Consider the following 14,198-nt stretch of genomic DNA (forward strand, 5'->3'; position numbering starts at 1 on the left):
CTGACTAATAATAAATGCTCGCACCATATGTCTTCTGGCGACATCTGTTACTGCCTCGCCCAGCGTAATCCCACAGCGGACACATGTTCTGAGACATTCGAGCGTTTTTGGGCACAGTGAAATGTGTTTGTGTGCAAACACAGACCGTGCATGTCTGACAATTGCCTATACGTTGTCAATGTCTCGTTGCCACGCCACGCTGCCTTGCAACTTATCAGTTGCTTTTAGCCACACAAGGAAAAGAAAAGCGGCAGCCAAAGGGCGATAAGGCGGCTGGGAAAGCTTTTTTTTTTCTCGTTATTCGCGCGTGCGCCGATTCTCTCCACCGGGTGCCTGGGAACTGCGGGATCCATGAGCCTGCTGGGAATCGGCCAGTCCCCAATCGCCAGAGCAGGTGATCCAATCCGCGGTAATACCCGCGGCGCGCCAATAGAATTAAATCACCGTTTTAAACGAAAATATGGCCAAAAATTTTCAAAAAAAAAAACGACAGCTTAAAAACCTCCCAGGCGCAAGGCAGTGCTGCCCTCTCTACTCTTCACAGACCGTCTTCACCTCCATTCTCTTTACACACATACATATCATAAAAATGGCCGGCAAGTCTACCAGCAAGCACTCCAAGAAGGACAGATCAGCCAGCAAGGTAAGCACACATGGCACTACCGATCTGCTATGCCATCTTGATCCGAGTTCAATTGTACTGAATATGAATCCAAACTGTAATGCGCGTAGGCTGAGAAGAAGTCCAAGAAGAAGGAGGTCGCCAAGAAGCAGGAGCAGGCTTCGAGTTCCTCGGATTCATCCGATTCGTCTGATTCGTCTGATTCGTCCGACTCTGACAGCTCTGACAGCTCTGACAGCTCCGACTCTGAGCCTGAGACTAAGGCCGAGTCCAGCAGCTCCAGCTCCAGCTCCAGCTCCAACTCTAGCTCCAGCTCCAGCTCCAGCTCTGATTCCGACAGCTCTGACAGCTCCGACTCTGACAGCGAGTCCGAGTCCGAGGAGGAGAAGAAGGAGGAGAAGAAGGAAGAGTCTAGCTCCAGCAGCTCTGACTCGTCTGACAGCGAGTCCGAGTCCGAGTCCGAGTCCGAGGAGTCCGACGAGAAGGAGGAGTCCAGCGACAACAAGCGCAAGGCTTCGTCTGAGGAGGACGAGGCAGAGGTTGAGGAGGATGCCTCGACCAAGCGCCCCAAGAGCGATGACGCCGAGTCGACGACGACCGTCTTCACAGCCAACCTTCCGTTCGGCCTGGATGATGAGACCCTCAAGCAGTCGTTCGCCGACTTTGGCTCGGTCACCGACGCGTATGTTGCGCGCCTTCCCAACGGCCGTGCCCGCGGCTTCGGCTACGTCGACTTCACGACCACCGAGGAGCGCGATTCGGCTCTTAACGCCGGCGCCATCGAGATCGAGGGCCGCGAGGTGCGCATCGAGGAGAGCAACAAGACTGCCACTGCCCACCGTGCCCGCGCCGAGGCCGACGCCCAGCGCCAGGAGAGCGAGCCGTCGACCACGCTGTTCATTGGCAACCTCTCGTTCCAGACGTCCGAGGACTCGATCCGCGCTGCGTTTGCCGAGTGCGGTACCATCACTGACATCCGCCTCGCCACCGACCGCGATACCGGCCGCCCCAAGGGATTCGGCCATATCCAGTTCTCGACTGTTGAGGAGGCCCAGGAGGCCATGAAGTGGAACCAGTCGGAGCTCGACGGCCGTACCATCCGTCTTGACTACGCGCAGGGCCGTCAGGGCGGCGGTGGTCGCGGCGGCTTCGGCGGCGGCCGTGGCGGCTTCGGCGGCCGTGGTGGTCGTGGTGGATTCGGTGGAGGTCGTGGCGGCTTTGGCGGTCGCGGCGGCGGCCGCGGTGGATTTGGTGGCCGTGGTGGAGGTCGTGGTGGATTCGGCGGCCGTGGTGGAGGCCGTGGTGGATTCGGCGGTGGTCGCGGCGGCTTCGGTGGAGGCCGTGGTGGCTACAGCCGCGACGCTGCGCCGTCGGGCAACAAGATCACCTTCGACTAGTTCACAAAATACTACGCTATCTGTCTTTATACAGCACCATTCTCCCTTTCCATATATCCTCTCGTTTCGTGTTTAAAATAACAAATGTTGATCTCAAATGCGGCTGGCAACAAGCAGATCCAGGACTTGGTGGATGACTGGATGGTCCATATGGTACGGAGGCAAAGGGTACATTTGAAACTAGTGACTGGTATGCAGCAATGGCACTGGCTGCAAAAGCAAGTGCTGGTATCAGAACATGTCCTCATAGACTGCACAGTCTACGCACATTCTGGCATTTCCTTTATATGCACGGCCTGCCCTCTCGGCTCATGGGTATGGATTAGAGCTCATGCTGCCGACTGCAACTAAACAATATAGTAGACTGCTAGGCACGCAATGTACGTGGGCAGTGCAACAACGGCAACGTCGCGCATTGTGATGCCCACCTTACGCACTAGCCCGTGCATGCCCCAGTGTCTTGGATGCCTGTCTAAAGAAGTAGGAGGCGGAAGCCTGACAGGCATATACTCTGCATCGCTTCCTTGCTTGGAGTGCCACCACTGCCGCAGCCCGCGCGTTTCCCAGTAGCACACAGCAACGACCACCAGCAGCGACAGCACAAAGCTCGCAATATACACCTTGTAGATGCCGAGCTGGTAGGGCAAGTAGCAGTTGGTGACATAAAACTCTGGCGCCCTGCCTGTGGAGTTGTCGCCCGGATACAGGGTCATTAGGCCATAGCTCGCAATGGGCACGCCGCTGGCCCACCCAAACGCGCCAATGGTGTACTCTGTCGCTGCTTTGCCTCTATGTGTCGGGTGCTGGATAGTGCACGTGTCGTGGTCGTCGCCGCTAAACACCGCGGTGGGCGCTATCGACTCAAGCAGGTATTCGGTCGTGTTCTGGAACAGCTGGTCGCGGAACTGGTACCCACGGCGGTTTTTCAGGTATTTTGTGCTTGCCTGCCGCAGCGGCCCACAGTATGTCTCTGCCGGCCGCCACATAGGCACGTGTGTGAACAACAGGCGTGGGCTGCTGGCCGGGGCTGCTGCCAGGCGCTCGACCAGATCACGGCTGGAGCGGTTGACACGGCCCAGGTCGCTCTCGAGTGTCAGCGTGTCGAGCAAAATGACTTCGTGGTCTGCAATGTGCAGGACCTGGTTTGTCGGGCCCACGTATTTGTGGAAGCGCTCCAGCGCGCTGTCAACAACAGTGTTGCCAATGCCGATATCGTGATTCCCTGCCATGTCATACACCTTCATGCTACCAGGACTCCGATTGCGGAACAATGCTTTGTACCTGTCATACTCTTCATGCCAGTCACTGTCGTTCCACTCGCGTGCGCCGTCCATCAGGTCTCCCAGGAAAATGACTGTATCTGGCTCTCGTAGCATTTGCAAGAAGATGTACGACTTTTTGATGTATATGTCGGTGAAGAACTCGACGACGCGAAGAAGGACCCCTGTCTGGTTGTACGAGTAGTGGTCGACAATTTGCGGGTCAGCGACAATAGCAACGCGGGCAGGCTCGACACCGCCCTTCTGAGCAGATGTCGGCCACCTGCACGACTGAACATGCCAGTAGTAGAGAAATATCTCGCCTATCAGCAGTGTGACCACCCAGTACCAACGAAGGAGCCGTGTCGTCGAGCTCCGGATGCGTATCATAAAGAGTTAGTTGCCCTGGACGGCTGTGCACAGGTAAAAATGGAGGATGCGAGGGGGTGCAGAGGCAGTATAGAAGTACAGTTTAGGGAAAAGGCAAGGCAAGAGGGGCCGGCAAAGTGATAATGGAGTAGAGCGGTGTGCTAGACTCGGCGCTAGAAATGTAATGAATTTTCAGCCAGAACCGCCGGCCGCTTTCTGTCCTACTGCTCCCACTCACATCTACTTCTCCATGCCACTCATGCATGCAGTAGCGAAGACGCTGGACTTTCGACAGCAAATGATTTGCGCATGGGACGAACGAGTGGGGCAAAATAATGCTGTTTGTGTGAACGCTGCATCTGCGTGTCACGCCGGCCCACATTGGCCAGACACTGCCTGGTTTTCTGTCGCGGGCCCAGCAGAGGCACCGCCGCCTTGCTGCCAGACTGCAAAGCAGGCTTCTGGACATCCAGATCCATGGGCTGGCAAATAGCCCCACTGGCTCCTGGCGCGCCAGTGGTTGCCTCCTCAGCTTGAGCACTAGGCACGCTGGTGCCAAGCGTTCCCCGTGCCACTGGCACCATGTTCTAGAAGGTGATGAGGATTTGCCGACCTCTTTGGCACACCCTTTGTTGGGGTGCACCGTCGCCAGCCAGAGCTTGGCGGTTTCACCAATGCTGCAGTCCTAGAGCGGGGTGATCGTCGATGGAATATTATTTTAAAAACGGTCAGCTTTTGCTATGGTGGTGTGTTTCACTTCAGCATGCGGCGCAGAATTTTGCCTGACGCGCTCTTGGGGATCGCATCCACAAGGCGGTACCCACCACGCAGCTTCTTGTAGTATGCAACCCTGCCATCGAGCCACTCGACGACCTCACCAGCAACCTGGTCGGGTGTCTGCAGCTTGTCGTCGATGTTGAGCACCAGAAACGCCCTGGGCACCTCGGTATTGCGCTCCTCATCATAGACGCCCACCACTGCTACGTCGCGGACACTCGGGTGCTGGTGCAAAAGGCCCTCGAGCTCGGCCGGCGCAATCTGGAAGCCATTGAATTTTATCAGCTCCTTTTTGCGGTCGGTCACATACACGAACCTGTCCTCATCGATGTACCCAATGTCGCCAGTGTGCAGGAAGCCGTCGGTGTCAATAGTGTCGGCGGTAGCCTGCTCGTTGTTGAGGTATCCTATCATGATGTTGGGTCCGCGGAAGCACAGCTCGCCGGTCTCGCCTACTCCCAGCATGTTTCCATCGTCGTCGATGACCTTTGCCTGGACGCTGGCTAACAGGTTGCCTGTGGACCTGATGTTCATGCTGGTTGGCCACCCGAGTGACAGCGCTGGGCACGCCTCAGTTGCACCGTATCCTTGGACCACGCAGGCATTGGGGATACACTTCTTGAGCTCCAGGGCCATGGCAGCGCTCAGCGGTGCAGCGCCACTAAGTAGCAGCTGAAGGCTGGACAGGTCATAGTCGCGCACAATCGGCAATTTGACCAGCCCATTGACAATCGGCGGCACCACTGGCGACTGCGTCACCTTGTGTCTGGCAATCAGGGTCAGATAGCGCGCCATTTCAAACTTTGCTATTACAACCACGGCTATGCCAGCGGACTGGGCTGCCGAGGGCAAGTAGGGTCAGGCCATAAATGTGGAAGAAGGGCAGCACTGCCAGGGTAGTTTGGGGGCGCTCCTTGGTGAAGTCGTCGGTGAGCAGACCAAAGCACTGCAGGATGTTGGCAACAACATTGCGGTGGCTTAGCATGACACCCTTGGGCAGGCCGGTGGTGCCGCTAGAGTAGCACAGCAGGGCGGTGGTGCCCTTGGCCTCTTGCTCGGTGGTTAGCAGAACACGAGGGTACTCGCTGTCACTCAGTACGTCAAAGACCGACGGCACACTGGTGCTTCCAACAACCACCGGCGTTTTGCCGATGACCAGCACATTATTTGTCAGCGAAATGCGCGAGAGATTGCCCTGGACGTCGTCGTCAAGCGCTGCTTGTACAATAGGCAGAAAATCAGCTGCTGCAACAACAGCTGAGGCGCTTGAATCCACCAGCTGGTATGCCACCTCGCGTGCCGTATACGCCGGGTTGACCAGGGTGCATGTTGCTCCAACCATTAATGTGGCAAGTACAGCGGCCGGGTAGTAAATAGTGTTAGGCGAGATGATGGCCACGACATCGCCGGGCCGGACGCCCACCGTGTGGTAGAGCCCGGATGCCAGCCGTGTGGTCAGCGACTCGAGCTCGGCCAGTGTCAGCGAATCGCCATCGTCAACATCACCATCGACGAGGAGAGGTCGTGGCTCGTTTTCGCGTGCAAAATCGGCATTGGCGCCCAGACGGCCAAAGAAAAACGTCGGCAGGTCTGTCGCCGGGATGTCAATATCGGGTAGTCTGGAATTGATGATGGTCATGGTTCAGCAAGTGCCAAAAGAATTGCAAGTAGATAAAGAAGGGCCAGAACGAGAAGGCACAGCGGACCGTTCCCTCTGTTTTAACATAGCCGAAGGGCTACATAGTAGTGAAACGTAACAAGCAAATGGGTGGCGCACATACACGCATTTTGAGCAATAGACATTGCTCCAAACCGAGCAAGCCACGGCGCCTGGTGTGTGGAACAGTTCGGCTCGGCTCGGCTCTGGCTGTAGGTGATAGGGCACACATGGCCTCCACAGTTCTCAGCCAACGTCACTCCTCTCGCTCCAGCTCAACTTCAAAACATCAGCCTCTCTATTAAATGACAAACAGCATTTACGACGCAACAACAGCCTCGTCACGGCTTAGTATCGGCAGCACAGCGAGTGGGTCGCGGCGGCACAGCTTGCTCTCGACAGATGAGCCCACATACGACAATTACGATTATGCGAATGCGTGGAGCACGCATGGCGACAAGTTGAGCCGGTGGCGAACAGCATACATTGCGAGTGAGACGGGTGACGTAGACGGGGTGCAGTCGACATCGCTGGCGCTGCCGGACGAGTCACGGTTCACGACTTGCTTGGCAATGAGCGAGGACCAGCCCCTGCTCGCGGTCGGGTCGGGGTCGTACGAGACCAACATGTTCTTCGTGCAGAGTCTCGACGACCAGCTGGATGTCAAGGCGTCGTTTGCGTCAAAGTTTCCGATATATTCATTGGCGTTCCAGGCGAACCTGCTGATGGCTGGTACAGAGCGCAACACCAGCGTGCTGTACTCTGTCGACCGATCGAGGCTGCTTGGGTATCCCAGCGAGGATGGGTCTGACAACAGTGAAAAGCCGCTTGTCAAGTGCGTGGGCACGTACAAGAACAAGGCAGCAAAGAGCATCGACATTGCAGCGCCTGGAAACCACATCCCGACACGGCGTGTCAACTGTGTCGAATTCTCGCCGGCCTTCTCGCAGGGTGGGTCGGGGCAGAGCTGGCCGCCAGCGTCGGTCAACTCGACCTCAGCCATGTTCTTCTCGTGTCTCGGCGGCGTAGTCAACGTGTGGGATGCCACGCGCAACCAGCACGCACTTCGTGTCGAGAAGGTCTCGAATCAGCCTCTGAGCTGCGCCCAGTGGAACATGCATTCGCCAGCCAATATTGTTGCTGCTGCAGGCGTCGACGGTGTGGTCAACGTACTGGACTTTAGGCGGCGTGGCAAATCCGTTGTCTGGCGCACATCTACCAATGACATGGCGCCCCTGGGCGCCGCCGGGTGGGCAGTCAATGATGTCAAGTGGTCGCCGTTCGTGCCGTACTGGCTGGCCAGCGCCGACGAGTCAGGGCAGGTCAGCATCTGGGATCTGCGGTTTGCAGCGTCTGGCGGCTCGCCAATCGCGACGGTACGGCACCCGACCAGCTATGGATCCATCAAGAGCGTGGGGTGGAGCCCGACCCATGTGGATCTGCTGTCCAGCGGGACCGGCGACCGCACATGGTGGCTGCATTCTCTGCGCGTCGAGGATAGTGGGGACGTTGGCGGCAAGGAACAAAGCGTCCATGGCACAGTGGTTGCTGACAAGCGCGCCGCAGACGACATTGGGGCAGTCATCTCGGTGCAGGCCAAGGGCAGCACGTACTACACACTGAGCTCGTGCGGCGACCTGTACTCGCACCGCATAACACCGGCGGCTCTTCACGGCGGCGCGGTCCACCGCATTGATGGCGACCAGTTCCGCCGCACAGAGGGTGCTGTATATGCTCGCGATCTAAAGGAGGCGGCCGGGTCAGTCCTTGGGCTGATTGAGAAGCTCAAGGAGGAAACAGACAGGGCTGCTGCTAGCACAGCAGGTGACGGCCAGCCCGTTGCAGAGGCCGATGGGTCGGTGGGTGCCGGTGAGCACCCGATTATGAAGTACTCTGACAGCATTCGCTCGCTGTGCGATTTGTTCAAGGCGAAGCCCAAATTGACCAATGAGTCGTGGAAGATTGCGCCGCTGTCAAGCAATGCAGAGCAGTCGTCGGTCGAGCAGGATAACCCCAAGGCTGTTGCCAGCTTCATCGACGACCTATCGCTGCTCGGCTATGGGCTGCCGCCTGGGTACCCGCTGGAAGCGACGGTCTTGCGCGACCAGGTGGTGTGGCAGGCACTGGAGCGACTGAATATGTCGAATCTGCGGATCAAGCTGTCAGACATGTTGGCTACTGCCGACGAGGAGCAGGCACAGGATCCGAATGCAGTGCCCAAGAATGCCGACGGCCAGCCGATCTGGAAGGCCATCATGGAGCGCGAAAAGCAGCTGATCCAGTACCTGAAGAGCGAGCCCAGTCTGTTTGACCCGCGGCTTCTTCGCCGGGTGGTCAAGCTGATTCTGCCGCACGACTGTATTGCTGGGTTGAATCTGGGCCTCGGTATCTGCCAGGCGTACCTGGACATGCAGAGGCCGTGTGCGCCGCTGGATGGGCTGGTGCATGTGCTGCTGTTCCCGACTGTGTTTGATGCTGATTCAGGCGGCAGTGCTAGCGATGCCGACGGCAGCATGGTGACACGCTCAGTTGTGGCCCCCGACGTACAGATTGTGCGTGACCGCATCAGCGAATGTCTGTTTGCGTGTCCACAAGTGGTGTTTGAGATGATCCGGCTTGAGATCAAGATCCAAGAGACTGTGCTCAAGGGCGGTGAGCAGACCGCAGTGGCCGAGGCCATCGTCAGCATCGTCAAGGAACATGCAAAGACCGCTTGCCGGCTGCTGAACGAGTCGGCCAACCAGAGGCAGATTCAAATCCACCCTAGCTACCCGGCCACCACCACGCTGTCGGCCAGTGCGGTGCGAATGTACCTGAACTCGTTGGTGCCAATGCGTGCTTACGACGAGTACCTAATCAATACGCAGTGGTGGCGCGTAATGCCCGCGCGTGTGTCGAGCGAGGAGGGCCATACAATAGGCAGCGACTCTGGCTGGCTGTCGTCCTACCCGCTGGCGCGCACACTGAACAAGCAGACTGCGACGCTGGTGGTGCCGCGGTTCCGGCGCCAGATTGATGTTGTCCTGTCCACGGTCCAGAAGGAGCCGCTGAGCCTCGAGCCGCGGCTGTACCGCGACACACTGGTCAAGGTTGCGAGGATGAATCTGCTGATGCGGCACGAGCATGCGCTTGACTTTGAGGTCAACGGCCAGGTCGTGACAACCGGTATCCCGACGGAGCTGTTGGCGACGGCATTCCGCGATATCGGGTCGGCGTTCCTGATGCTACTCGAAGCGCTGACGCGCCACACGAGCCACCGCGACTCGTTTAGGCGGGCGGCCAACGAGGCAATGCCGCTGCGCGATTCCTTGGCCGGGCTTGTCAAGAGCGAGTCTGAGTCGGGTGACGCGACGAAGCGTGTGGAGCTGGTGGCCATTGCCAAGTTCCTGCGGCAGCTCGAGCAGTATGCGGTATCGAACGGCGTGCCACAATGACAGGCAAGGAGTATAAAGAGTCCCTTGTCTTTTGTTCTTGTGCCATAGCCCGTTTTCCAAGCCGCCTTTGGCTATGACGACCTTGCATTATTCGAGCTTTCTGTATGTGAATTTGGCGATTATGTGGCTGTTCGAGTTTGACAGATATCCATATTGTGTGCTGGCCATATGAGCGATTGTCGGGCTGTTTATGATGTATTCAAATGTTACTGGTTGTGTATTCACGCTGCCAAAACGGGACCCCGAAAGCAGCAACAACAAGGGCGGCTATAACTGAGGGCGGCGTATGTTCCTCGTTTGTGTCTGTTTTGCCTATCGTTGCTGCGCTACAACCAGCGCACGTTTCCAAACGACCTGGGAAAGCCAAGGAGCAGGAGTCAATGGAGCAGCCAGCAATGTGGCTATAAAGAAGCTCCGGCTCAGCGCCGGTGTACACGATGCACTTGTTCCCATCCCCCATCAGAGATCCTCCCGTATCCCTTCCACCAGCTCCCTCATACTTTTCTTTAAACCTCTCGGATTCGCCTGCAGTACATCCCACAAGAGCTCCTTCAACAATGCGTACCGTTGCCCTGATCTCCCTGCTTGCGGCCAGTGCCATCGCCGCCCCTACATTTGGCTTCCAGCGCCGCCAGCTGGGGGGCGCCAGCCTTGCAAATGGCCCTAATGCAATCGACGATACCACAGTCAACTCTGGTGCTATTGACGAGGGCGTTGTCAAGGATACAACCTCGTTTGAAGGTGCCCAGATCATCAACCCCGAGGGCAATACGCTTGTCAAGTCGACCGAGAACTTTGACTTCCACGACAACAACGTCATCAACCCGGATATCAACATTGCCACGGGTGGGCATGGCCCGACAATTGTTGGCAATGACAACTACGTGCTGCCGATCGGCAGTGGCGTGTGGGGCGGTATCGTGTTCAAGCGCCAGCAGCTGGCAAACGCTCCAGTGGGAGTCAGCAACCCGACTGTTAACCAGGGTGCCTTGACCGAGGGCTCGACGTCGTCCAATCTCTCTGCAGACGGCGCTCTGGTCTCGAACCCAATTGGCAACTCGGTGACGGATGTCAACAACAACTCGGAGGTTGCTGGCAACGACTTTGTCGACTCGACCTTCAACACGGTGTCCAACGTCAATGGCCCGGCGTTTGCCGGCGACAACGGCATTTTCATCCCGGTGGTGAACGAGGCCGACGCCATTCACTTCGACAATGGGGCTCTGCTCGACTTCTTCCTGGGCGGCGGTTTGCATTAGATAGTAGGTGCTGGGTAGTCAGAGTCAAATATTTACAAACATCGACAGCAGCGTGTCCAAATGTCATGTGCGTCTTGGCAGATGTGTGGTGGTGGTGGTGGTATTCCTCGTTTGAAATAGCTAAAAACTAGGTTGTCAATGGTGAAGGAAGGGCCGGAAAGTGAACTATAGAATCCTAACTAATTTACAGGTATGAGGTGGAGAAATCAGAAGAGAACATTTACACATAGTAGCAAGCCGTTGTGTTGAGACAAAATGCGAGGGGATGCGGTGCGGTGCTTTGCTAGAGAAGAAGCCAGTACAGCAGGAAAGGGAGCCTGGTGAGAAGCCTTGGGCGACGAGTGCGAGAATCTTGTCATAGAAAAGTGTGCCTTTTTGTTGCTCAGAATCGAAAGAAATACCCGGAATATGGAGACGAAGTGGAGGCGAGCTTAGTACTCGGGGTTGGACTCGCCCTGCTGGCCGTAGCCGTCGTCGCCGTAGTTGCGACGGGGCTGCTGCTGGTACCCGCCCTGCTGGTATCCGCCCTGCTGGTATCCGCCCTGCTGGCCGCCGTAGTTGTTGCGACGCTGGTAGCCACCCTCATTGCCACCATAGTTGTTGCGGCGCTGGAAGCCACCGCCGTTGTTGTTGTAGCTGCCGAAGGGGCGGCGCTGGGGAGCGCTGCTCGGGTCACGCTCAGTGGCAGTCGACACGCGGATGCTGCGACCGTCCAGCTCCGATCCGTCAGCCTCCTCGATGGCGCGCTGGGCATCCTCGCCGTTGACAAAGGTCACAAAGCCAAAGCCGCGCGAGCGACCGGTCTCGCGGTCAGTCAGCACGATGGCATTCTCGATGGGGCCGAACTCCTCGAAGCGGGTCTGCAGAGCAGCGGAGTCAACAGCCCAGGGGAGCGAGCCGACGAAGATCTTGACAGCCATGATAACTGGAGGAGGGGAGGGAGTGGTTGGTTAAGAAAGAAACTGGAGACTTGAGGGAAGCCTGGAGAAAGAGAGAAAAGAGAACAGAAAAATACTGTAAGTATTGGAAATTGGGAGTTGGAGACGGAGCAGAAGAGGTGCCGCGCAGGTGGAAAATTTTTTGTCGACAGCAGCGCGGCTGCAGATTGCGTTGCTCTGCGCGCGTTGCTGCCGGACACGTTGGCAGTAATCGCCTGGGCTTGATCGCTGTGATTGTGGATTGGGCCGTCACGTGGAGGACGTCCGTCGGACGCTCGGCTAATGGTTTAGGCATCGGCGGAAGTGCGGCGCCGGAGCTGGCGCCTGACCGTGCTAGTATCAGCAGCCAGACGGCCTCGCGTGGCCAGGGTCGGGTTCGCATATGCGGCTGCGGGCGTGTGTATGTGTATCTGTGCACACCACCCATATGCAAGCATTTGGATGCGATCACATCCGGCACAGCTAACTCGTGCAGCAGCCCGTTGTCGTGTGAGCTGCAATCTCTGCCTCTTAATCAGTCGTTTTTCGAATACAAGCACCATGTCTGTCGGAAAGTTTATCGGACGCAACACTCACTACCGCTCGTTCAAGGTTCGCATCACCGGCCGAGCTGCTTGGGCTTGACCTCGAGCTGACGCCCGACTTCAAGAAGGGCACGACCAACAAGACCGACGACTACCTCGCAAAGTTCCCGGTGGGCAAGTTCCCGGCCTTTGTTGGCAGCGACGGCTTTACAGTCAGCGACAGCAACGCCATCGCCTACTACCTGGCCGGTCTCAAGGACGACTCGCCCTTGCTCGGCAGCACGCACAAGGAGAGCACCAAGATCATGCAGTACGTGCTGTTCGCCGAGTCCGAGATTCTGCAGGCCACGCACGCGTGGCAGAAGCCAACGCAGGGCAGCCTGCCGTACTTCAAGCCGGCGGTGGACCAGGCTGAGAAGAACATTGGGCGGTTCCTGGCTGCACTGAACCAGACGCTCGAGGGCAAGGGGTACCTAGTCGGCGACCGACTGACGGTTGCCGACGTCATCATGGCATGCGACCTGCACCCGCTGTTCACCGAGTACCTGGATGCGCACAGGCGCCAGCAGTACCCCGAAGTGACGCGCTACTTTGTGGCTATGTTTGCGCAGCCGGCATTCCGCGCCTATTGCCGGCGACGTTGCTCTGTGCGAGACGCCCAAGGACGTACACGCCAAAGTAGGCTTTTCCAGTGTGATACGAATGCAAAGCAGTTAGCTGGCCTGATGGGCGGATCACACATGCAGTGGATGTGAGGCAGGCGCTTGGAATGCAGCCAGACGTAGCAGGTAGCCGGGGGACATATCCTAGCGCCGGAGGCTGCTCAGGTGCCACAGAGCTGCAGAAGCACCAGCTGGACAGGCTTCCATCAGTAGCATATCGCACCCTTGCCAGGTGGATATTGCAGCATGTATTCCAGTGGCCAGCTGCACGCTCGCTGTGCGGGCAAGGCATTCCAGCCCGGCACATGCCGGGGGCGGTAGGACAGCAGGCAATGCTGTGGCTGGCCGGGCTGAGCACCGACTGGCCAACAATCCGTGGCCCCACTGCTGGTGTTGTGGGCTGGGCTGGCTGCTATTGTCGAAAAGACTCTGCTTGCTTCCTACTGCTTTCATAACGAACAGCCTTGTCGCCTTTCAGGAACCCTCTGGCAATTCCTGTTTGAAAATTGTGATCTGCAGCTTGGTCCAGCTTGTTGTCGTTTTTCGCCTTGAAAAAACACACCTAGTTGGGCGCAGAACTAAAAAATTTACTCTTGTCCTTTTCCCCTCTATTTCACTATCCTTTCTAGCATTTAATTCTTTCGAATCCAGCGCGCTAATCTCTGACCTGCCCTTGCGCTGTAAATAGTAATAAAGACCCCGGGAAAGAAGCAGCACAGTCAAAGGTACGAAAAGCGCTAGAAATAGAGGGCGTGGGCCTGCCGGCTGTGCGGGCAATTCAGGAGCCGGGCCGCCCGCGCTCTCGGAGCAGCCAAAGCCATGCACCGCAGCCTCGACGCAACAAACCCGTATACTCAACATACACACACACACGCACAAACCATCACCTTAGTCATGTCCAAGACCCAGTTTGTCCGCGAATATAAGCTCGTCGTTGTTGGCGGCGGTGGTGTCGGAAAGTCGGCCCTGACCATCCAGTTCATACAGTCGCACTTTGTCGACGAATACGACCCTACAATTGAAGGTAAGCCACTTCTGCATGCTGCTCCCAGCCGCAGCTGGTGGAGCTGGTACTATACATGCGCTGTTGGCACGTTGGCATGCCCACGGATGGTGCCATTTCTAAACATCCATCCCATGTACTATACGTAGACTCGTATCGCAAGCAGTGCGTGATCGACGACGAGACCGCGATGCTCGATGTCCTCGACACTGCCGGCCAGGAGGAGTACAGGTACGCGCCTTTATGTTTTGTTTACACCGCCGTCTTCGGGGGAGGGAGGCTTCCTTTGGGACATGG

The 14,198-nt window shown here is 57.3% G+C and overlaps 8 protein-coding genes across 8 annotated transcripts; 5 read left to right on the forward strand and 3 right to left on the reverse strand.

Annotated features, from left to right (window-relative positions):
• Window positions 1-582: 582 nt before the first annotated feature.
• DL89DRAFT_238564 (RNA-binding domain-containing protein) lies at window positions 583-1,774 on the forward strand (the record flags this gene model as incomplete). Its single annotated transcript, XM_040884992.1, has 2 exons — window positions 583-643; window positions 733-1,774. Coding segments are annotated over exons 1-2 (1,095 nt in total), but the record flags the coding sequence as incomplete, so codon positions are not given.
• Window positions 1,775-2,063: 289 nt separating this feature from the next.
• Window positions 2,064-3,806, reverse strand: DL89DRAFT_270444 (Metallo-dependent phosphatase). The gene has a single exon (XM_040888706.1). It carries the CDS (start codon window positions 3,666-3,668, stop codon window positions 2,367-2,369), a length of 1,302 nt encoding a protein of 433 aa, XP_040740110.1. The 5' UTR covers window positions 3,669-3,806; the 3' UTR covers window positions 2,064-2,366.
• Window positions 3,807-4,344: 538 nt separating this feature from the next.
• Window positions 4,345-6,105, reverse strand: DL89DRAFT_270445 (acetyl-CoA synthetase-like protein). The gene is made up of 2 exons (XM_040888707.1): window positions 5,314-6,105; window positions 4,345-5,258 (listed from the first exon to the last, which is right to left on the reverse strand). Exons 1-2 carry the CDS (start codon window positions 6,061-6,063, stop codon window positions 4,401-4,403), a joined length of 1,608 nt encoding a protein of 535 aa, XP_040740111.1. The 5' UTR covers window positions 6,064-6,105; the 3' UTR covers window positions 4,345-4,400.
• A 281-nt stretch (window positions 6,106-6,386) lies between these two features.
• DL89DRAFT_295757 (WD40 repeat-like protein) lies at window positions 6,387-9,515 on the forward strand (the record flags this gene model as incomplete). Its single annotated transcript, XM_040890680.1, has 1 exon — window positions 6,387-9,515. The coding sequence occupies one exon, from the start codon at window positions 6,387-6,389 to the stop codon at window positions 9,513-9,515; it is 3,129 nt and encodes a 1,042-aa protein (XP_040740112.1).
• Window positions 9,516-9,734: 219 nt separating this feature from the next.
• On the forward strand, window positions 9,735-10,990 carry DL89DRAFT_76212 (uncharacterized protein). The gene has a single exon (XM_040892058.1). It carries the CDS (start codon window positions 9,953-9,955, stop codon window positions 10,772-10,774), a length of 822 nt encoding a protein of 273 aa, XP_040740113.1. The 5' UTR covers window positions 9,735-9,952; the 3' UTR covers window positions 10,775-10,990.
• A 458-nt stretch (window positions 10,991-11,448) lies between these two features.
• Window positions 11,449-11,685, reverse strand: DL89DRAFT_207588 (RRM domain RNA-binding protein; the record flags this gene model as incomplete). Its single annotated transcript, XM_040884120.1, has 1 exon — window positions 11,449-11,685. A coding segment is annotated over one exon (237 nt), but the record flags the coding sequence as incomplete, so codon positions are not given.
• Window positions 11,686-12,252: 567 nt separating this feature from the next.
• On the forward strand, window positions 12,253-13,182 carry DL89DRAFT_307528 (glutathione S-transferase; the record flags this gene model as incomplete). The annotated part of the gene is made up of 2 exons (XM_040890918.1): window positions 12,253-12,266; window positions 12,304-13,182. The coding sequence occupies 2 exons, from the start codon at window positions 12,253-12,255 to the stop codon at window positions 12,989-12,991; spliced, it is 702 nt and encodes a 233-aa protein (XP_040740115.1). The 3' UTR covers window positions 12,992-13,182.
• Window positions 13,183-13,528: 346 nt separating this feature from the next.
• On the forward strand, window positions 13,529-14,148 carry DL89DRAFT_270447 (ras-domain-containing protein). The gene has a single exon (XM_040888708.1). The coding sequence runs from the start codon at window positions 13,718-13,720 to the stop codon at window positions 14,048-14,050; it is 333 nt and encodes a 110-aa protein (XP_040740116.1). The 5' UTR covers window positions 13,529-13,717; the 3' UTR covers window positions 14,051-14,148.
• The last annotated feature ends 50 nt before the right edge of the window (window positions 14,149-14,198 follow it).

This window comes from Linderina pennispora, assembly GCF_002104995.1.
Source record: "Linderina pennispora strain ATCC 12442 chromosome Unknown DL89scaffold_18, whole genome shotgun sequence".
Lineage (NCBI taxonomy): Eukaryota > Fungi > Kickxellomycota > Kickxellomycetes > Kickxellales > Kickxellaceae > Linderina > Linderina pennispora.